The following is a 25,593-nucleotide window of genomic DNA, read 5'->3' as shown; positions in this document are numbered from 1 at the left end:
TTATTAAGATTGGAATATCTGGAATAACTTAGACCTGAAATTGAAAGAAAAGTAAATAAGGATTATTGATACAGGAATAATAATGATATGGGCTGTTGGATGGAATTATTGAATATAGTAATGTATTGTATGAAATTGAAAAGATTAATGAAATGTATATGGGAAATGAAGGTACCTGATTATTGTTCATTAAGAAATTTATTATGAAAGGGAGAAGAAATGTCTTGATGTACTGTATTATGTTTATTATAAGTATGGCTGTGGTATTAATCAAAGGTTGTGATATTGATATGATGATGTTATTGTTAAAAGTTGTGATGTTATTATTGGGTGAGTTTATTGATGAGAAGAAAATTTGTAAGCTGGAAAAATGTATTACTATTGCTATGGAGATCAACAATGATAATGATTGAAAAGCAGTGAGGGCTTTGAGGATTTGCAGCATTTATTTAGGATTTTCGTTAAATAATAATTATAAGCAGTAAGGGATTGTGTTTGGAAAAAACTGAAGGATGGTGATATTAAGACAAATGAACTCATAAATTACCAGAATAGAGTAAAAGGAACAGGACAGATGAATAGTTTAAACCAGTACCTAAAATACCGGGACTTCAAATTCATGAAAATGAATCAACAAATAGGAATAAGCTTATCAACATTACAGACTAACGAACTACAAACCTAACCCTTAAATGTTTTGGGAAAGTACGATCAACATGACCTATCTTGGATACACCTCACCTATTGAAAACATCAGAAATTATACCGGAATGAGGGACAGCTAAATAAAACTTTGAATTCAACTTCATTGAATCTCGTCAAAACTCCATATTTCAACAGTATCTTATGCACTGGATTCCATCTTGGCAGTTGAGATTGTCTTCAAATAAGGAAAACACCATATAAACATAACCTAAATGTGTCTCATTCCATCTATTATTGGAAGATTTAAGAAGCCAGCATCTATTCAAAATTCATTATCACCATAAACTACCTGAAGATTGTCAATCAAGACAACTTCAGAAGATATCCAGCTTTACTGAAGAATCTAAATAACACAAACGTCAACAGATGAATCACTAATTGGAACACATCAACTTACCTCAAAGAATCAGCATCTAAACATCCGCACCATGTCCGAAAGCCGTCAGCGAGACAGCACTATCAACAGCAAACAACCTGCAAGAACAGAGAAGTAACATTTAAATAACAATAACCATAGAAAATATATTCAATTTCCTAGTCATAATATAGTCTGTTGTAATCTATACTCCAATAGCCCACGTAGCGCCTAGCCTATTTCATGTACTCAGCTCAACCAGTTACTGTTGAGGTTATAAATATATTCGATGAATATTTGAAGTATTACAGACAAATTGAAAGCATCATATAAATTCACAGATTAAATTCATTATCAAATGGAATTGAAATGTCAATGAAATATCAACCACGAAGATCCAGTTTGCAGTATTGGCCTAGCCAACCTAAATGAAGTGTGTAGCGACAACAAATGTAAACAAGCTACGGAGGATGAACAGATGCTAGTGATTAGAAATGTCAACAACGCCAATTCAGCTAGAGATGATAACAAATGTAAACTATTTTTTATATCCGTAATACTCACCTAGTTGATAATTAATTCAGTGAATTAACAACAATGGGGCAATGTAAAGTTTCAAATCAAATCGAGATGGATCCCCATGGACATCACGTCACAGGCTTGAAAAAATTAAATTATTATTGAAAATAAGGATTGATACGTTTGTCCAATTGAAAATCCATACATGGAAATATATAAATAATATTAGATGAAATGTCATGTATATTTAGAATAGGCAATTGGCCTGAAAAAACATGAAATTCAATCGAGAGCAGTGTTGCTAGTCCAACATTTCCCAATTACCCCCGCCAGAGCAAAAAATTACCCGCATTTCGTCAAAATTACCCTCAACAAAGTAAAAATTCCCTAATCAACAAAAAATTCCCTATTCAACCAAGAATTCCCTACTTACTTTCCACTCCACATGTCGAAAAACATGAGAAAATATGAAAAATAATTTTCTTGTGGAAGATTATAAAGATAAAAATAAAAAAACAGATTAATATTTTCATTTCCAATTACCCGGTTTTTACCCTCCATCTGCCATTAACCACAGCATTACCCGCTTTTCGGGTAATTACCCGCTTTTTGGCAACACTGATCGAGAGTATAGAAATCGGTAATCAGCTGTGAGCTAGAAACACCAATTAGAAGTACCAACCGAACAAGACCAAAACCATATTTATCAGTGTTCAAGTGTATTATTGTATTTATGAATGTGAATTATGTATAAAAACCAGTGAGAAAAAAAACAAAAATAACTTTATGTTTATTTATAATATCTGTCTTTTATTATTGCATAAAAAAATGGGGTATCAACCCATAACCTCAACAATGTGAACTAGTAATTTGAAATTGTGAAAGGAATCAATCCATTCAGCCTGTATCAAATTAAACAGCAAACCATACTTACTGATTAATGAAAATCCAGCCAAAGTTGAATGTTGTAAATGTTCTATGTATAATTCATGTAAGGGTCATTCAAGACATGCAGTATCTGATTGAAACATCAACTCAGTACACACGATTCCTCAAAAGAAAGGTAGCCGCAAATTAGCTACCCAATATCGACTAACCATTTAAGTCGTATCTATGTTTTAAAACATTGCATTGCATGGCAAAATGTCAAAATCTTTGACTCTTTGAGGTAAATGTATCACTGCATCATTTAGACTCACCTTTGTAAAGAGATCAACCTGAAAAAAATCAGCTTGACTCTATAAATTTAATAGGAGATGAGAGGAACTAACCTCACTCCTCAAGGTTACTACCAATGGCCTGCGTGCCATTAAGGGGTAACTTATCACATTAATTTGCACCAGATGAGTCTGCTTACCATCTAGGGCACTTCGAAACTGTTTTTGTGTTTGATGAACCAAACATTTGCTCAGTTAATTAAGACCAGCTATGTAAGATAGCAGATATCGGGTCAATCATTTGGTACTTGAGTAAATCAAGCCTGCATGCTCATAGATCCTGTTCCTGTTCCTGAATCATAAACCTGCATATTCAGTTGAGAGGGACTTTTATGTGATGTACCCAATGATTGTACAGCCCCTGAATTATAAATTAGTATATTTATAGGCCATTATACGAGCAAAATAAATTCCATAGAACCATAATCTTATCTAAGGCAGATAAACAACAGTTATTAGGCTGAAACTAATAAAGCAGTAATTATATAGCTTTCAGAAACATATCAACTGAAAGACTGTATGTATATGTGATGTTTATTGTTTTGATCAGTAATTCAATATTTGAAGGTTAGAATTGAATCAATACATAACCCTAAACAGACCAAAGCTAACTTGTCAACAACTAGCCAATTGAGAAGGCAGCTTGATTAATAATTGCTCGCAACAGCTATATAATATTGATTTTCTCACTTTTCATACTATAATTTCTATGCAGAATGGGCCTAAATATTTATTTATGAGCTGTCATGAAGATATATTTGTTAGAAATATGAAGACAAATTAGCCTATATAATATAATGATTGAGGATTGACATTCTAACACATAAAAAACTATGTAAACAAGAGAGATATATCTATTCATTATTATGATTACTATTATTACAAGCATGTGTATTGTTTGGTGTGCTACCATTTTCTCCTAAATAGGTTGGATAGCATTTCACACCTATTAACCTGAAGGAAGTTATCGGCTCCAAAATGTAGATTCTTGATAAACTATGAATGGATTGATTGATTCTGAATTCAAAGTTGTGAATGTGAACATGGATGGCAATTTCCTCCAGGTAATGTGGTAGTGTTGAAGTTTGAGTTACATGGTCAGCAATAGGCATTGGCATTGTCATTGGCATATGCATTGGTGTTGGCATTGACGTTGGCATTGTCATAGGCATTGGCATCAACATTGGTGCAGGCATTGGCATCGGCATAGACATCAACGTAGATATTGGCATTGGCATCGGCACAGGCATCGGCGTAGACATCAACATAGATATTGGCGTTGGCATTGGTGTAGACATCAGAGCAGATATTGGCGTTGATATTGGCATAGGCATCAGCATCGATATTGGCATAGGCATTGGTGTAGATATCAGCGTAGATATTGGCATTGGCATTTGTATAGATATCAGCATAGATATTGGCGTTGATAGTCAATTAATGAGTCACACTAGTTCGAAAATCACCCAAATGTTCTTAACACTCTTCATGGCATTCACTTAATGTTGATTTCGAGTTTCATGTGATAATTATTTCGATGTTAATGTCCACGCTGTACCTGTTATCTTAAAATGCTTATAAACTGAAAAGAAAATTTTGATTAGGCTACCAATACAATCTAATACACATGAAAATTATTTACACGTATATAATCAATATAAAAATGAAATTTGTTAACATCTTATTATACAGTCAGCAATACATAAATTGTGAAATTTCCTCAAACTCAATGGAGACATCAATTACAAAATTTTAATAAAAAATTAATTTCATTTCCATTTATTCACTGTTCAAATATTTTATGAAAAGCAAATTATTCAATATTACTAATCATCGTTTGTTGGATACTATAGTTTATTTCGACTTTTCAATGTTCTAAACACAAACTACATTTCATGACAAAACTTTACTATCAATCATTAAACAAGAAATCATTCAAAACATCAATAATATTTTGCTTCAAAGGCAATAAATATTCATAAGTAATCATCTGCATCTATAGCAATCAACATTATTAATCATTATTTTGCATCTATGGCAATCAGCATAAGTAATCAACACAAAAAATATTATCTCATTACTGCCTCTCTAAGTCATAACCTCTGTTATTCCTTCTTTAGGCAATAATGGGTTTCCATCCCAAAAAACAATCACATACCAGCAAAATTCTAATCAACAAACCCCACTAAAAATTCTACATACACTCCAGCATCCATTTCAAACGATAATCAATCATATCAAAATTTATAGAACAAACAGTTTTTTAAAATTTAGAAAAAGACATCAATTACAAAAACTTTAGAGAAATTTTAACCTTTAACTCAGTTCAATTAATAATATGACAAGACGTTTTTATTTAATGGAAACATTATTATTCAAGTTAACTTTCATTTATATTGAACATCTCATATATATGGGGACACAATTCATTAATACTTTCAAATTTTGAAGTTTTATTATTATAACAAAAGAGTTAATATATGAGATTAAATTTCAGCATGTTCTAAATTGAACCATTCATTTTTTAAATAATTTCAGAATTTGAAGACTGTATAATAAGTACAAACCATTTCAAGATTACAATACAAAGACAATCAAGATGGATAATGGGTGAATAAGTTCCCTAAAAAATACAAATAAGAGAAGAAGAAAAAATTGAGTAAATAAATTTCCTAAATAATAAAAGGAAGAGAAAGATTAATTAGAGCCTATTCTACATGTCAGTACCAAACTTTCATAAGGAAGTATATTTAATAAAATATACTACTATGGAATTTTGTAGATTCCAAGTATGACTCTAATTTGTTATTACTGTGAGCTATCACTCCCACAAAAACAACTGGTGAAGGAAAAAATATTTTGACTATTGTGACTGGGTGGAGAGTTCCTAGATGTCTGTAAGGCAATGTGATAGCAGACTCTAATATCGGACCACAAAAACAAAAGTATGCAAAAGTTTTTACAAACATTTGATGTTGCAGTCTTAAGGTTTTTATATCGCAAACAAGTAGGTCAGATAATCGAGTCCAGCCATATGTGGTTCACGCCCACACCTCTAAAAGAATCACACCTAATTGTCTACCAAGAATCCAAAGTATTGGACAGCAAAAAAAATATATAAAATGCAAAATGGGTTAAAAGCCCAAAAGAAAACTATAACCTAATTACATATGGCTTATGGCACGATATGCAATGAAAGATGAGAAAATGGGACATAATTTGCTCTGAAAAACCTAGTTACCAAATATGATACCCGACAAAAAATAGACATAATTAAAATATGTAATATATGATGAAAAAATATACTGCAAGCAAACAATTATTCACACTACAATAGATAGATTTTATCAACAATTTGAAGATTAGGAAAATAAGCTACTATTTTAACTTCCAAAATTATTTCAGAAAAAATACAAATTTAAATGACTATAGACAATATTGGTTAAGATATGCTTCATAGAAGAAATTCACTGATCATTACACAAAGACAGGAAAGAATCGAAATTTGAAACTATTAAGGGCCAAGAAAAATAGGCTACAGGAAAGAAAAAAGACACAATTATGGACTCTTACCATACACTGCGTAGTGATTATGCTATTCTGAATCCCGGCATAACACAGGATTCCTAATCATAACATAGTGCCGGGGAATACCCTTTCATCATGTGATTCACTGTCATCATCTTGTAAGTAAGCAACTTGAAACAACCTTTGAATACTAACACATCAATGGTGACTTTGTGCTTTGTTTTCTTCAAGAACATGATGTTATTCATGGGTTCATCTGTTTCAACAAAGCCATTTTGCTTACAAAAGTCAGTCATGTTCACTAGATAATGCTTTGCATACACCTTTTCAATTTTCAGTTGAAAGTAGAATTCATCAACTTGATTCAAAGCAAGATTCATTTTGTTTACATTGTTCCTAACCTCTACAGAAACCTGTCTCATGTAAACATTCACTTTATCTACTGTTTTCCTAACTTTCAATTTGGCAATACTACTTTCTTTACTGTTTACTTTCAATAAAAACAACTCCTACCTACTACATTACTCAATTCTACTATCTCACAAGGATTTACTTTTTCAATAACAGTAACTAGGCCTACATTATCTGAAATTTGAAATAATTGATCTTGTATCTTAACACTACTATCATCCTGCTTCAATTTGCTTTCATCTTCATGATTATCTATCAATGCTTCATGTGTATCTTTTAATAGAAGGTCTATACTAACCTGCTCTAGTCTTATGTTAGCAAATTCTTGCTTCATCTCATCAAACCTAGCATTTTGATCTTGTTGCAAATTATCAATCTTAGCATTTTGATTTTTAAACATTTGGTTCAACTTGGCATTTTGCTTATCAAACAGTTGTGTTAAGGAAGCTATCAACTCATTATCAATTTTAATGTTTCGCATATTGTATGCCATTTTGCTAATATACACAAATATCTATTCATTAGGATTTGATTGCTCTTGACCCAACCCCACACTCAGTCTGCATTTCACCATTCACAATCTATCAAGATATTCTCTCCTACTGATAATTTTTTATAACCAGGGATATATTTTGTAGTTTGAGTCCCACACCAGGGTGTACCATTTGGCATGCTACCATTTTCTCCTAAATAGGTTGGATAGCATTTCACACCTATTAACCTAAAGGAAGTTATCGGCTCCAAAATGTAGATTCTTGATGAACTATGAATGGATCGATTGCTTATGAATGATAAATCTAGTTTTCAGAGCAAACCAACTTATAATCTTCAGAAGAATTTTGGCAATATACAACACAAATCCACAAAACAATACCTTACACACTTAAGCATCTAACATCATTACAAGCTGAATACTTATCCATTTATATAGTTGAAAAACAATGGCTAAAGGCTTGTAGACACACAAAACAATTTTATACAGAATTAGAACACCATAAAACTGTTCAAAAATCAATTTAAAACATTAAAAATTCAATTAAACAGAAAAATATTCAGAGAACACAAAATTAGAACACATAGCCAGCCACCATTTTTTAGAGAGAAGACCTAACAAGTACAAAGTAAAGCCCCACCTCAAAACCAGTGTCGACGTCATGAACACATCACCGATATTAAATTCCAAAAAATTATAAATTACAAGTTTAGAATTTACATTTCACATATTTGTTCTCAATAAAAATTCATTTCGAAACTGTTATTTTAAATTTATATATATCCTCTATATTTATAATGATCTATTTATCTGTTAATTCTGTCAACTCAGTTTCAGTGATACCATGGAATGTGCAACACAATTATTTACGATAAATTCTCAGTTAAAAAGTTGTCCGCATATCGATTACTCTGATATTTACTATCAAGTTTTATAGATCTCGAATTGAAGATTCGATTTTAATCAAGAAAAAATGTAATATTACATGTTATATGTTTTTATAACTCTACTTTATGTTATAAAATCACATCTATGTTCTACAAATCATTGGCTACTCTTGAAGTTATTTAACAAATGTATATTGTCATGGATGAATTTATATTAGTTATTTTTATATTTTTATGGAACCTAATGATAATTTAGAACAACTCACAATAAGGAATTTTACTCATTTAAAAGCTTCAAAGTTGGATACATTTCCACTATCCATTCAGCATATTGGCTATGTCACAGAATCTGACCAATCCCAAATTAGTATGTAAATTTGGCGAGATTAATTTCTAAGAAGAATCTCAGGTGGAAATTAGAAGAAGAGGACTCATGGCCATTTTTTCGGAAATCACCAGTGGGATACAGACCTGGTCCACATACTTAATTGTTTAGAAGCTTTAATTCCTGTTTCAATGTAATTCAATCTTTGTCTTTCTGTTTTAAAAGTTGTTCTAAAGTTCCTATAGTAATCTGTGATATTTATTTTTGGGATTTCATTTGAATAAACCCTAAAATTATGATAGTGAGGTCTGTTCGATGTTTTTTCGCCATGTGTGAAGGATCCAGCTGGAATGATATATTCTAAGGCCAAATATTCTTCGAATACAAAGACGGAAACAAAAGTCTACGTAAGTTATTCGAACATATAAGAGGGGATCCCCGCTAATCTACAAAAATTATACAGTGTATAAATTCGTCAATTTGGGAAAAGTCATGACTATAGATTTAAGGGTATGAAGTTATCATGAATGATTTTTATTGCAATAAGTGAATTTTGATATTCACGCTGTACTTAGCCGAAAGGTCCATTTCCTAAGGTGAAACCCCACCCTGAAATATTATTATCTATCCATTTATTCTATTTTTGAATTATAATTTTGTATTAGCCTACTTGGCCTATTTAATTTTGTATGTTTTATGACCCTTTCCAAGGGCTATCACCCATCTCATTCTGATCAATTGGGAATTATTAAATTTTTATACAGTATCTATCATTTGAAGATTCAAATTTGCTATCATTTAATATCTACTCCTTATCAGTTGGAAATTATATTTTGTAAAATCTGTTAATCCATCTATTCAATCTTTTGCTGCCTGAGAATCTTTTGATTGCAGAATATATATATTATCTTTTCACCGCTCTGAATTTATTTCATCACACCTTCAAATTTGTCCTTTCTCGACTGACATATATCGATTGTGCAGGACACGACCTGTTTTTCAGTAGTCAGATATTATCAAGTATCCAACTTATTATTAGAACATTATTTCTTCTGGTGGCAGATGGTAGTCGATATTCATATCAAATAATAAAAGATTTTATTGGCGATATCCTCCCAAATCAAATAAAAATTGACTGCCATCAACCTACTGCATTGAGGTGTAATGGATCCTGCATTCACAGCCAGTAAATGCCTCAAGGAGAGGTAAAAGGTTGGCAAGATCAGAATTGAACTTGGTACTCGAAGTATTTACTATTTTGCTTCAGCATTTTGCAATCATATAACCTATAGTATTCATCAGAGACCCGGTTCACATGGATTTGCTATTTTGTCTGTTGTCTTGTGTGATGTAATATCTCTTCCAACTGTAACACAGGTACTAGAACCTAAGTATAGTGGTTGTTATTTGGAGAAGGAACTCACTCAGAAATTTATATCTCTGTCTGATCCTAGCGACAGCATTGATCATAGTGGGCAGATTCAAAGTGTACAGCATTTTATTACTGAATTAGATTTAATTTTAAACCACTACATTCCCACCTACAGCACTAATTTGGAAATTCACATTCCCCACTTCGGCTACCTTTGTAGACCGCCAATCTATCAGTTTAGCAAATTATTTTCTCAAACCAGTTTTATCCATACACTGTTCACTCTGCTGGGGCCCTCAGAATTCAGTGATGCCCATTCCCTGACAAAACGAAGGTTAGTCAACCTAACCTGCAACTACACATTACAGATTTATTACCTCAAATTTTACAACTGTTTATTTATTTCTTTTAATTCAATTATTCTAATTATTGTTAATCTTTTTATGCACATTCATGCCCCTCCACAGAGCAATGTAGGCTATAACATTATGCCGACACAAGGTTTTTTTTTGTCTTGGTTTTTTGTTTAATGACTCCAAGTCATAATTACTTATTTCTGTGCCCCCCCCCCCACCATGGAGCTAGACCCGTGACAAAGTCTATGAATATAGTGAATATAGTGAATATAGTGAATATAATACATTATATTATCAATTCCTAATGAAGAGTAATTTTCGTAGAACAGAAAGTGGTTGTTTCTGCCTCCAGAAAAAGTTTCAATTTCAAAGAATGAATTAAATCTGAATCTGACTCATTGATAGCTCAGGCTGGATGAATAAGACGAGCCCAGCGAGCCTGCCAGCTTGTATAGTATATATTTTGGGAATCAATGTATTTTCGACTTGTTGAACTTGGTTATTTACTCAATAATTACAGGAGCCGTTATGATTCCTTATAGTTCTTTATTAATAAACACACAAGAACATTTTACTACATCAGTGTGGGCTACCGACATAAACATACATCATGATCGACTTCCTATGACTGACTCACACATAGTGGTACCAACAACCAACCAATAAAAATCCAGTTACAATTATTACATATTCAACACCATCCTTTAGTTGTAACTTAATAGAAAAGTCGTATTTTTAACTGATTAATACATTTCAAAAAGAACATTATCTAGAATTATTAAGAAAAACATTTCAAGAAAAACAGAACAACAAATTCAAAAATAAATCTTCAACAATAGATTTTCACCTCTTATTTTACAAGATTTTCACTGTGTTTAAGAATTTTTATTTTACCAAGAGGTTTGGTGAGGCAATCTGCTACATTGTCCTCTGTGGCAATATAATTTATGCTCATTTTCCCTTCCTTAAGCTTTTCCATCAAAAAATGATACCTTACATCTATATGCTTACTATGTCTATTAAAAATTCCATTATTGATAATTTTGATAGTACTTTGGTTGTCCATTTTCAATTTTATTTTCACATCTTCATTGGTTAACTCCAGAATTAAACATTTGAGATATAACAGTTCCTTTATGCAATCAGCTGCTGCTATGTACTCTGCTTCTGTACTAGATAATGCTACAATAGGTTGCTTTCTTGAACACCAGGATATTGGACCCCCAGAATAATAAATGACAAATCCAGTAGTACTTTTTCTTGTCTCTACATCTCCAGCATAGTCTGAGTCACAAAAAGCAATTAAACTGTTATTTTCAATTCTAGAAAAGTACTTTACACCCTTATTCATTGTGCCCTTGATATACCTCAATGTTTGTTTTATGTTATCTTTGTCTAGTCCAGATGGTTTTTCTAGATGCCTGCTTTCAATATTGACTGCAAGTGAAATATCAGGCCTTGTCTTATTTGATAGGTACAATACACTACCAACTATTTCTCTATAGGGATGAATATAGTCTGTTTTGTGATTTCCATTTTGGACACTACTTTGATTATTAATGGGAGTGTCAGAAACCTTTGCATTTTTCATATTAAATTTTTCAAGTATTTGATTCGCATATTCTATTTGTTTCAAGCATATTCCTTCCTCATTCCTCTCAATAGACATTCCCAAGAAGTATTTTGGATCATAATCTACCTTGACCTCAAAATATTCACTTAGCTTACACAAAAGATTTTTCATTTTCTTCTTATCACTACCAACAACTATTCCATCATCCACAAACAAACCTAAAATTACAGAATTATCCTTATTTCTGAAAATACATCTTTCAATGCTCAAACATTCAAATCCTTCATCTGTCAAAGCTTTAGTGAAACACTCATTCCATTTCAAAGGAGCTTGTTTCAGCCCATACAATGCTTTGTTGAGCTTAACAACTCTATTACCATCAAAACCTTCTGGTAATTCATATAGATATCTTCATCTATTTCCCCATATAGAAAAGCTGTTTTTATGTCAAATTGATATATCTCATACCCTTTGTTGGCTGCAATACTAAAGATAAGTCTCAAAGCAGAATTACTTATTACAGGACTATATGTTTCTTCATAGTCTATACCCCTTTCTTGTTGAAAACCCCTAGCTACTAAACGAGCTTTATAACGACCATTTTCTTTTACTGCAAAGACCCATTTACTACTTATAACTTTAGAACTTGCATTTTCAGAATCAACTTCCACCCAAGTTTTATTCTTAAGCAATGAATTTTTCTCTTGAACTATAGCTAAGTTCCACTTTTCTTTATCATACCCTGAAATAGCCTCTTTATAAGTCAATAATACATAATCATGAAATTTCTTAGGTATTCTCCTGTCACGAGTTGGTCTTATATTTTCTACTTTAGAAGAACTAATAAGATTTTCGCCATTCTCTGTCTGATTTTCAGGAATAGCTAAAGGTACTTCTACCTCAGGAATAACTACAGGTACATCTACCACAGGTTCAGTAATTTCTAAATCCTCTAAGAATTGCATATCATTGTCACAATCTGAAAAATCAATATTATTGTCACACTTTGGAGAATCAAACTCTACATCAAATTTATCATTACTATTTACATAAACAATGTCTCTCAAAATTTCAATTTTCTTAGTATTATGAACATAGACCCTATACCCTTTGGACTCCTCACTGTACCCAACAAATATCCCCTCCTTACTTTTAGCATCCCACTTCAATCTTTTCTCTTTAGGAATATGAACCCATACCTTCAACCCAAAAACTTTCAGTCCATTAATATTGAATGTTTCATTGAACCACAAATCAAAAGGAGTCTTTCCCTCTACTGTACTTGTTCCAGTCCTATTCAAAATAAAAACCGCAGTATTTACTGCTTCTGCCCAAAACTTCTTGTCAAGTGATTTCGCTTGTAACATTGTTCTTGCTGCTTCTACAATAGTTCTCATTTCCCTTTCTGCCCTGCCATTCTGCTCAGGAGTATAAGCAACACTTCTCTGATGGACAATACCTTCACTCTTAAATAGTTTATCAACCTTGTCATTAATGAATTCCTTCCCATTATCAGATCTTATAACATTTACTCCTCTACCTGTAACCTTTTTTGACATAGCAAGAAATACTTTTAATTTTTCAAAAACTTCAGTTTTCCCTTTCAGAAAATACACTACTCTAAACTGTGAAAAATCATCCTTGATCAATAAAAAGTACCTAGACCCTCCCAATGACTTGATTTACATAGGACCACATACATCTACATGCACCAGTTCACATGTTTGAGAAGTCTTACTTGTACTAAGCTTGAAAGAAGATCTATGCTGTTTTCCTTGAAAGCAAGCAGTGCAATTATTAGGTTCAAAATCTTCTAGAAATTGTATATCATACTTTCTCAATACTTTCTTGACTTGTACAATATTTTGATGTCCTAGACGTTCATGCCAAACTGACAGACTCTGTTTTGTGTTAAGGTTAGTAAAGTTAGCTACAGCTGGCTCACACTTATTATCTTTGAAACTGAATAGCATTACAAACATTTTACCCTGCCGTTTACCTATAGCTCTGGTTTCATTATTTCTTATAAATTTCCATTCAATTTTATCTGATTTCATAGAATACCCCATATTTAATGCACAACTTACAGAGAACAAATTAAATTTCAAATCCGGTACAAACAAAACTTTTTCCAATGTTGTTGGAACCCATTCATGACCATTATAGCTATGCAATTCAATTCTGCCTATACCTACAGCTCTAATTTTAGTACCATCTCCTATAATGACCCATTGAGACTCTGTCAATTTTGAAAACTCTTTGAAGTAACTGATATTGTTACACATATGCTTACTAGCCCCACTATCTATCACCCAATCTTTGTTTAATAACTGACCTAGCATGGCAGCCCCTATGAATGCATTACTTTTCTTATCTTTCTCCATTTTAAATCTACAATTACTCATTACATGACCAGGTTTCTTACAGTAATAGCAAACACGATTATCATTCTTATTAGCTACTCTCTTAAATCTACAATTTTTCTTCATATGACCCAATTTTCCACAGTTGAAACACTTCATATTACTGTTACCAGCATTACTAGCAAGTGCAACCTTTGTATCTTCTTTCATTCGGTTCCTGATGCGTTCTTCTTCAATTAACAGTCTGGATAATAAATCACCAACAGTTTGTTTCTCCGTTGGAACCGATTCCCATGCCGAAATAAAATGACTGTACTTGTCTGGGATTGTCATCAACACTTTGGTTATGATCATTTTATTAGATACCGTTTCACCTAGTTGTTTTAGTTGGTTGACCATTTCTTCAATCTTGCTAAATAAAGTTGAAATGTCCTCACCATCATACTTGTAAGTGAGGAAACGTTGTTGAAGTAAATGCACACTCACAGCAGACTTCTGCTCGAAAACAGCATGCAATTTAGTCCACATTTCTGCTGCCGTTACGCAGTTTATTATATGAACTATAAAGTTTTCTGAGATTCGAGACACGATGTGACTTTGCGCTTTTGCATCCTGACTTACCCATTTAGTCGAATTTTCCTTAGGCTTTTGCACTGAACCGTCCACAATCTCGAACAGTTCAAGACCACGAAGCATCACCTTTGTTTGGAATTTCCATGCAGACCAGTTACTGGCTCCTCCCAGTCTTATAAAGTTAGACATATTTCCATCCATGATGTAAACTGTAAACTTTTATCAAAATTATTGCAACAACCATGAATGTCCACGTCTTACGTACAAACCGTACTATTCTTACCGCGAACTCGCGTACATAACCTCAAAACAAGTAACTTGTGAACTAGAATATCTTATGAGTTGTGAACTAGTCTTTCTAACTTGCCCGCACTGACAAAACTTCATAGCGATCTGGGCCCATAACCTGTTGAACTTGGTTATTTACTCAATAATTACACAAGCCGTTATGATTCCTTATAGTTCTTTATTAATAAACACACAAGAACATTTTACTACATCAGTGTGGGCTACCGACATAAACACACCATCATGATCGACTTCCTATGACTGACTCACACACAGTGATACCAACAACCAACCAATAAAAATCCAGTTACAATTATTACATTCAACACGACTCATAATAATAGCTACTTATACTGAAATATAATGTGCTACCTACTTCCTACAGAGTTACTGTGTGGAGTTCAAACAATTTAAGTGCTACTATGGGGTGGAGAATGAATCACCTGAACATGAAACTTCGTTCGACAAACATTTTAAAAACAAATTCCGTTCTTCAATGGCATTCTTCAAGGATGGTGTACAGGTATGTTGAAATAAAATTGCCATCTCATTTCTATTTGAAACTAGCTTACTTCGTACCGCCAAAAAGTCAATCTCATGTCATACTTGACTTTATTTGGTGAATCTTGAAATTTATCTGACAATCAATATTTAGTTCACATCTCAATACGGACTTCCTATGTGCTTAGTCATGCAGCATTTATTATTCCAGAAACATATTCTTCTCAATCAATTGGTAGTAATATCTATCAGTAAAGTGTTGATTTCAAAAAAAAAATTGTTAGGATAGATCAGTGTTCAAAGATGAATCTAACGTTTTCTTAGTTGTTGATTGTCAATAGATGATCCAGGAAATATGCGATGTACGATGAATTTCACAGAGTTCCATATTCCTCCCAACTTTCATTTTAGGATGAATATAAGCTAAGCTTAATTCCAAGAAAAAAATGTAGGCCTATAAATTAGTCTGTTATTCTTCAGTAATACTAATGAGTGCAATATAAACAACTCTTTTTCATGAGGTGAATAATTTTTTTCCAACATTTTCCAGTTTATTATAAAGCTGGTAACTTTAGATGCTAAAATTATCACAATATGATCTTGAATCATGATCATCTTTTCGTTCTTAGCGGCTTCGCTCGGCCGAAAATTTCAAAAACATAGGTCTGTAAAATTAATCAATAAATAATTATTATTAGTCCTCCTATTTAAATTTCTGGCCAGAAACCATCCCCAATATTCACACAACATATTCCCAATGTCTCATGCCGTTCTGTCAAGTAGTTCTCGAGTCTATAGGGAACAAACAAACTAAAAAACAAACTTACAAACAAACTAACACACAAAAATAACAAACATTCATTTTTATTTCTATTTAAAACTAGCTGGCCCAGCGAACTTCGTACCGCCAAATATAGTTTAATGCATCTCATGACAAACTTTAGCTGGATGCACACCTGAGGAGGCGCGATATTGCATTTTATTTATATAGATAATTTTCCAACTGAAAAATGAATGACAGTAAATGAATTTACTGAGAATCAATCAATTCTGAACACCGAAGACAGCACAATTATTGGAGACACTGCAATGTCTTTAGAGAATGTAAGTTTTTAACCTGAGACCACACTGCTGGATGGTTACACACAGAAAAGTCATTTTGTTTTTAGTCGAGGCGTTATAAATAAAATACATTGGCGGTAATGGAGCAGCACACACTCTTGTCTACTATCTACCGACGGCTGTTGTATGACGCAATGACTACAACAGCTGATTTTTATTACTGTATGTGACCAGCTTACAAATCTTCTCCCATAAGGATTACAATATCGGGGGACCGCGAGCTTTGCTCTGGAGTGTAGAAGCATTGTAACGAAAGATTAAATTTATAGTTCATATTAATTTATTAATTTTTTCAGTCGTACAATATTATTTTAACACTTACATGAGGAGGCACAACAGGCTTATGCCAAAAACTGTACCTTTTCAAATGTATACTACAGTCCAAATCGAAATCTAGGTCAAGTTACTATCACTCATCAAAATAACAATCTATTCACATTTCAAAAAACAAACACATCATTAAATACATATAGATATACTATGAATTCGATTTAGAATGATATGAGCCTACTATGTTTGTTACAATATTTTTGGTCATATACTATGTACTATTCTACACTACCAGCATCTAGTTACTATTTTGGACTTTCTGGAGTGAACATGTTTTCTAAAAAAAAAGATAAATAAACGAAAATAAGTTTTTCTTGCTTGATTATTCTTCTCGTGAGACCAGCTGAGGAATAACCCACACATGGAATCGCTCACTCACTTCCATTATGGTATCGACAGACGACAAAATTTCCAGATTTTTTCCAAGGACGTATTTATCCTTTTAATGTCCTTCAGCAAGTTATCTTAGGGTTGAGACTTACAGGAATCGAATTTTCATATCATAAACCCACTCTGTTCAAAATTTGGTGAGAATCGTTAGAGCCGTTTTCGAGATCCAGTCACATACAGATTCATAAACATATAAGCATATAAACATCTAAACATGTAAACAGAAAATTGCTCGTTCAATAGTATAGGATGTAAACTTTGAAGGACCGAAGGAAAGAGTCCTGAAGTCGGATTATAAATTGGATTAGCCATAAACCTGGTCCTGAACAGAATGTACACAACTAAAAAAATTGTCAAATTCGGTGCACCCATGAAAAAGTTATTGAATGTCAAAATTTGAGGCTCGATTTTTATTCATATCCTATATTATCAAACGAGCAATTTCTGTCTATTTTGATGTTTATTATGTTTAGATGCTTGGAGATGCTTTAGATGTTTAAATCTGTATGTGACAAAATCTCGAAAATGGTTCTAACGATTCTCACGAAATTTGGAACAAAGTGATAATTATGATATGAAAATTTGATTCCACTAAGTCTCAACCCTGGGATAACTTGCTGAAGGACATCAAAAGGGTAAATACGTCCTTGGAAGAACAGCTACAATTTTTGCCTTCTGTCGATACCATAACGAAAGTGAGTGGGCGAGTTAATGTGTGGGTTATTCCACAGCGATCACATGAGAAAATATTAATCCAGCAAGAAAAACTTATTTTGTTTATTTATCTTCTTTTTAGAAAACATGTTTTCTTTAGAAAGTCCAAAATAGTAACTATATGCTGTCGATGTAGAATAGTACATAGTATATTAACAAATATTATAGCAAACATAGTATATCATTCTAAATGGAATTCATAGTTGACCAAACATGGTGAGGTCTATCATGTTTGAACTCGATTTGATTTTGTCTGTCTGTATTTAACGCGATTATGGCCAAACGCGTTGATAGAATTCGATGAGATTTGGCAGGAATATTCCTTCTCCAACTGTGCGTCGATGTATACACAAGGTTTTTTGAAGTTTGCATTTTAAGGATAGTATTAAAAGAAAAGGAATTCCTCAATACTCTGATATCACCATATATATATATATATATAATATATATATATATATTATATATATATATATATATATATATATATATTCACTTTGAAGATAGGATCAATCAGACTATAGAATTGTTCATAATCAATCAGCTGGCAATTGGATTATTCATTGCATATAACACAGATGTCTGGCCGTGTCTATTTCTAAAAAGGTAGGGTTTCAATATTTTTATTACTTTCCTCGCCCTAATACCATAGGTAAGGGAAGTATTGCTTTCCAAAAAAATTTAAGGTACCCTAGGTTCATGTTTTCTATACAATTCAAGGTCCCCTGAGTCCAAAACATGATCTTTTGGTATTGTTCTGTGTGTGTGTTGGCACTGTGTGCTCAGCCTCTTGCTTGGCATCAATCGGTAGAGCATGAGAGTTATTTTAATAATTATAAAATCTGGTCGTGGTTTTACTAGGATATAATCTCACTAGAATCTTCATAGGCTCTGACATAAGCTTTCACAATAATAAAATACTGATAATTCATAAAAATATATATATATAAAACTTATATCCTATAGTATTGAGGAATAAATGAATAGTACACCAAAAAAAATTGATACATATATTAACAAATATCTCAAAAAATAAATCAAAACAAAAATATATAGAGCGACAGAAAATATATAATAAAACAAGAAACAAAATCAATAAAATATCACAGATAAATACTATTTTTTGAGTTCTATAGCACGAAACTCTACCATGTGCTTTCACTTCATGATCATATGCATTTATCTGCATGTAGCTTTGACATCAACTTGCTGATGCTTGTCGATTTGGATAATTCTATTTCATATATAAATTTCTCAAATCAGAGCATGATAAATTGACAAATCAATAATTAAAATATATATTAATTTCTATAGTTTCTAATAAATTACTAATATATCTCAGGGTGCAAGATTCGGCACCTGACGGAAATAGATAGATCAATTTATCTAATGAATCAGAGCTACATTATATTATCGCAAATTATATCATAAAATTAATGATCATATGAACATTTTTATTATCAGCTTAGAACTTAGTATTCTTTTGATTGGTGTATCTTTTGATATATGAATTGACTCGTTACTATCCAATAAAATATCTCTTATACCATCTTTAAACTTGTATCTAGAAAGGAAGAGGTTTTCAATTCTAAATTATTTTCTACATACAAACTAGTCCAATTCATTCCCAATAGAATATTCTTGAAAACTGAAATGTTACTAGTAGTTCTGTGAACAGTAGACCTCACGCAGTATTCTCATCCACAAGTACCTGATTGAAACTATAGACCTTGTAGAAATACAGCAATAGACTGGCTACTCCACACATCTGTGTAATCAATTGTCAGCTGATTTATGATGAATAATCCTATAGTCTGATTTTTACTCCAATATTGGCGTATGAAGGAGGCTTTTTTTCCTTTCATATTATCCTTGAAATGCAAAATTTCCAAAAACCTTGTATATATTATGTCGACGCGCAATTAAAAAAGGAACATACCTGTCAAATTTCATGAAAATCTATCACCGCGTTCCGCCGTAAATGCGCAACATATAAACATTCAAACATTTAAACATTAAAACATTAAAACATTAAAACATTAAAACATTAAAACATTTAAACATTTAAACATTTAAACATTTAAACATTAAAACATTTAAACATTCAAACATTTAAACATTTAAACATTCAAACATTTAAACATTCAAACATTCAAACATTTAAACATTCAAACATTCAAACATTTAAACATTCAAACATTTAAACATCAAGAGAAATGCCAAACCGTCGACTTGAATCTTAGACCTCGCTTCCCTCTGTCAATTATCGTTTATATATCGTACTGTCTTTGTTTCATTGATATTTCCTCTCGTCTCTTTAGTGGAGAGTTTATTCTTCATAACCAAAGCCCAATGGTCGGAAAACCAATGTCTTACAATCCACCTGTGAATGAATAACCTCAGGAATCTCAGTTACAATGACTTGCTATCAATACATATTCCTCCATTTAATGCACTGGGTCAACCACACGTGTAGTCTTAGGGCCATTTGCACAGTGTAAGTTTAAGCTAAAGCTTAAACCAAATCTTGATTTTTTGGGTTTAATCTGAAATTCCTCTTGCACAGTATCAGTTTAAACTCTGTATTGAGTTTGAGCTCTGGGAAAGTTTAAACCTCCAAAGCAGGAGGTTTAAAACAAATAATTTGGATTAACTTGACATCTGTAAAGATTTAAAGGGGAAACAGCTGATAGTAAATTATTTTTCGATGGTTTTAGTGAATCATTATCTGAATGTAAAAAAATTATAATTCAGGAATTGATGAAAGTTTTTGATGTGATTGTTAAAGATGACTGCAAAGAAATTTTGAAACTGAGAAAAATTGGGAAAAAAACAAAAAATTTAAATTCCTGGGATAGAGAGTTTTTCAACGGTTTTGCTTGAGTACAGAAACTGCCAATTTAGTATTTTGATTGAATAAACCACTTGATGGAAATTAAGACAATTTCAACAGTGATCTTCGATAAGAAAACATGTTTCTAATAACACATAACTGAGACATATTGCTTTCGAGATATTTCCAATAAAGGAGGAAAACCGTAGTAGATTCAAGCGTAACAAAATAACTTTTTTATCTCACATTCTAAAATATATTTTGTGGTGCCAACTAAACGTTTTTATGAATTTCTTGATCGCTTTTCACTTTTATAACCGTACAGTTTACAGCTCTGTGAATTTTGAAAAAGAACAAGAAAATACTAAAATAGTAGCTACATAACCTCAATTTACTGATGGTTAGTAAACAAATAACAAATTTCCTGTAAAAATCAGCCTTCCTGATATTATAAACGATTACATTCTATTACCAACTCAATGCTAAACTAGTTTAACTTACTGGATTAGTAAATGCACTGAGAAAACCGATTCAAGTCTAAACTTTAAGACTTAATCTCGATTAACTTAATCGAGTTTAGCAATCTATACTGTGCAAACGGCCCTTAAAATGGCTGCCCAAGTGATGGAGTAGCTTACTTGCTTATGTTATTCATCCCATAAAGGAATACTGACTGAGTCACGTATTGTGACTTAGGCATTGTAAGGACAACATAATTTCATTGGTGTTCCAGTTTGTTATTCCAATCAATCAACTCATTTCCCCTGTTATTTTTTGATTCTATTGCACACAGATATGCCTTCTTCAACCTAGTTCAGCCGGCCACGGCTTGTCAACGGAAGAGATTCGAGCTGGATTCAACAAGGCAAAGTGAACTAACAGAATAGACGTATATCATCAATAGGTCTATCTTGTTAATTATAGCAATGATATGTTTACTGTTCACTATTGAATAAGTTGGCCATAATGTTATAGGCTGCAATACACTGGTTACTCTGAATATATTTCCATTGTATTGTTATTAAAATTGTGTTTTGTGCGTGAGATCTTATTGTTATTTACTGGTCGAAAACACGTTGCACTTTGTAAGGCTTCAAATCAACTTCCATATTCCATCAAATGTATAAAAGCAATGTCTACATTTCATTCAAAGTATTTTAACAAATGTATGGAATTCATGCTAAAGTAACGCAGAAGCCAGTTACACGCACATCGATTTTTTTACGTACTATTTTATTGCCATCCTTATAAATTCTATAAGTATTCCCAAAACGAGCGAGTGCTCGGGAAACCGCGCACGTGTGTAGATGTGTGCAAGTTGATCGGCAAATAGCAGCACAGTATACATACAGTACGGAAACTTGGCTAGTACCCTGACGCTAAAATCCGCCATCTTGTTAGGAAGCGCCGCATTGTAATAGTATTGATAGTAGGTTCGGATCACTCTAATGATCCGGATCAATTGATCTGGTTCACTGCTACGAGCCAATCAGAAGACCAGGATTGGAACTTCCCAAGGTCACGTGACGTGTTTAGTATTGGCGTCATGTAAAAAGCATAGGTTAGATAGGCGATTGATTACAAGTTTCCATTCTGTATATTCTGTGATAGCAGGACAAATAGTTCGCCGAACGCCGAACATTCGCTGCTTGCCTAATGATGCATGTCTGCAGCTGGCTTCAGATTGAACAGATGTTGAGAATAAAGGTCCGAACCCACTAGAACGTATCATACCATGACCGTGCCCGTACCGACACATGCAAAAAAATATTCTTTGCATCATTTGATATGTAATGCACCCATTAGACCGTTCCGTCACCGGCCAAGCACGGAGCGTGCCATGCACGTCCAGGTCAACATTTGTCGGCCAGTATATTTTGTCTGTGACGGAACGGTCCTTGCATGGCACGTGACGCCTGCAAACCCCGTTGTAACCGCGTATGCACCGCGTTGGTAACCAGTTCACCGCTACATTCTCTTGCTAACTGACGCGTTCCCAACAACTTCTGACCGGGCATCATACGCGTATCATACGCGTATCATACCCGTATCATAAGCGTACCATACGCGTAATGTACTGGCATAGACCGCTGTTGATCCGGTGTAGTGGGCATAGTTGTTATTTTACGTGCCTGGCATGGTCTGACACGGTCCGTGTCTGATACGTTCTAGTGGGTTCGAACCTTAAGAATGTTCTTATTCCTTTGAGCACGTGAAAATGGCTAATGGAAATGTCAATTATATATATATATATATTTTTGACATTACTGACATTTCCAATAGCCAGTAATAATTAATATATATATATATATAAGCGAAATGGCACTCACTCACTGACTGACTGACTGACTCACTCACTCGCAGAACTAAAAGTCTACCGGACCAAAAACGTTCAAATTTGGTAGGTATGTTCAGTTGGCCCTTTAGAGGCGCACTAAGAAATCTTTTGGCAATATTTTAACTGTAAGGGTGATTTTTAAGGGTTTAAAGTTCGTCTTTTAGCATGTATATTCTTTTTATTCTCTTAATTATAATTGAAAAATGTCCATACCATATGTTAATATAGAACTATAATCTAGAGAGAGTACCTCTTCGAAACAGTTGTTAACTGGTAACTAAATTAATAATTTTGTCAGGTTGGCCTTATGTTGAGTTGACTTTGTTAGGTTGGCACCAAGTTGAAGATTGAAATGCATTTATCGCGGAAATAGTTATTTGTGCATCTAGGGACTAAAGTGCAACTTTTTCTCCCTGAGGGAAACTGTTGTCGCCCGATGGCGTAGCCGAGGGCGACAATTTCCCTGAGGGAGAATAAGTACTTTAGTCCCGTGATGCACACAACATTTTTCCTCCACCTACACCAATACCTATAACAATGAATAATTTGTATATTGAATAATTAAATAAAAGTTCGCATAAACGAAAACGTACCTTTAGATGAACGCTCTCGTAGAGATGCCGATGACGTTAGAGGTGTGTACTTTTTCATATTATCCACGTTAGAGGTGTGTACTTTTTCATATCCACCAACGGTTGAACATAACCTAACAATCGAAATAGAGCTACTTATTTCCTAGAGCTAAAATATTCCAAAGATCGAAATAGAGCTCTTTTACCACACTTGAAATTTGGACAATATGAATGTCAACAATGCTTGCCTTCGTCGACTGCGGAAAAGTTCGCATAAACGAAAACGTACCTCTAAGCCTTGTACACACGTCCGTACAGATTCGCGCGAACAATCGTATGTACATATGCCTCAACATTCACTGTACGTCCTTGTGGACGCGATCCACGTATGCCTCAGCATTCAAAAAGCTATCTGATTTGCAGACGACACGAAGACATGGTAGATGTAGATTTTCTACAACATGACAACAATGGCGTCATTCCATCATTGAAGATAGTTATCACAAATTGCAGCAGTAACATTTTATTTCAATGACTTATATAATAAAATCGAAAATAAAACTTGACAAACGATGTTGGTGGGTTGAACGATTGTAGGTTGAAGTAAGGAAATAAATTGCTACATGACATAATATTGATAATTCAATCTTTCTTAGGTTGTCAAAACATTATGTTGTTAATATACTGAATCTAATTCAACTAGTTATCTAAACAAAAAATGATATCATCATGAGGGAAGCAATAACTCCACAAGAACGATTGGCTCTAACTTTGAGATTCTTGGCATTAGGCGATTCATTTGTTGGTTTCCAATATCTATTCAGAATCTCAAAAAAAGAAAAATTCCACAATAATTCCAGAAGTTTTGATGACCTAATCAAAGCACTTAACACTGTCTCACAAAATTGACAGTCTTCTTTAAGGAAATTAGCCATAAATTGAATCAAATACTAAATTGCTGCCCATTTTAAACTAACTCTGCTCATACACATGACAAAACAAGATTCTCCAAAAGATTAGCTTCAAGATTTACCTTCAAGGGAATACTAGTTCAAAGTTTGAATAAATCTCTCTATAGATAGCCTAGCTATCTAAAACGTATATCATATTGAAGATTACAATTTTAATTAACAACTCTGATTGATAACATGAAACAAACACAAGATGATTTGATAGTCACAGTAAAATAATATTTTCCTCCACCTACTATCTAAAGTACTCACTTTACTCCCTGAAACCTAATACTAAAGTGTCACTTTTTCGCTCTCGGTAGTAAAAAACAGAAAAACTCCCTAGGGAGTAAAAGTGACTCCATTTGAATAACATGGGGAGCATCTCTATTTTGAAACTTACATTGTAATAGGTTAGAAGGTCTAAGCTCAGATGAGAAAGCATAATAGAGGTGTCTGTCATTGAGTCAACTGAATTCAATACCACAACCAGAAATTTGATTAACTCATGAAATATATGTTTGTATGATAATTATTATATTCTTAATATTAGTAGACGATAAAAATTTGTACAATTTTTAAAATATTTTATTCTATTCAAAATACCAGCCAACAAATATTTTTGATCTGCAATTCAAATCTGAACTGCGTGATCTGGAGTCAGCCATTTTTGGTAGCTGCTCAGCTGATATAATTGTTACAACTTTTGCCGATAGATAGTGCAATCGGCAGTGCCAATCAGACGACTGGTTTTTAGGTTTTAGATTTAGGTTATGTTGTTAGGAATCATTGTCACCAATACGTAAGTTATTAGAATGATTTTATTTGCAGTTTCTATAAAAAAATGTAGATGGAGGAAAAATGTTGTGTACATCACGAGCGAA

At 33.0% G+C, this 25,593-nt stretch overlaps 2 protein-coding genes across 2 annotated transcripts in view; one reads left to right on the top strand and one right to left on the bottom strand.

The window, feature by feature from the left end:
• Positions 1-1,846, bottom strand: part of LOC120353051 — an 86,784-nt gene extending 84,938 nt beyond the window's left edge. Inside the window, exons 1-2 of the mRNA XM_039435532.1 lie at positions 1,625-1,846; positions 1,103-1,179 (exon numbers count right to left, since the gene is read on the bottom strand). The gene's annotated coding sequence lies outside the window, so the exon portion shown is untranslated. The remainder of the gene's footprint in view (positions 1-1,102; positions 1,180-1,624) is intronic.
• The window catches only part of LOC111050444, a gene marked incomplete at its 5' end in the record, with an annotated part of 59,422 nt that extends 37,527 nt beyond the window's left edge, over positions 1-21,895 (top strand). Inside the window, 2 exon segments of the mRNA XM_039435531.1 lie at positions 15,348-15,485; positions 21,643-21,895. Coding sequence (XP_039291465.1) covers positions 15,348-15,485; positions 21,643-21,723 — 219 coding nt within the window.
• Positions 21,896-25,593: the final 3,698 nt, after the last annotated feature.

Source organism: Nilaparvata lugens, chromosome 9, assembly GCF_014356525.2.
Source record: "Nilaparvata lugens isolate BPH chromosome 9, ASM1435652v1, whole genome shotgun sequence".
NCBI lineage: Eukaryota > Metazoa > Arthropoda > Insecta > Hemiptera > Delphacidae > Nilaparvata > Nilaparvata lugens.
The sequence above is the reverse complement of the archived record's forward strand: the minus strand, read 5'-3'. Positions and strand labels throughout refer to the sequence as shown.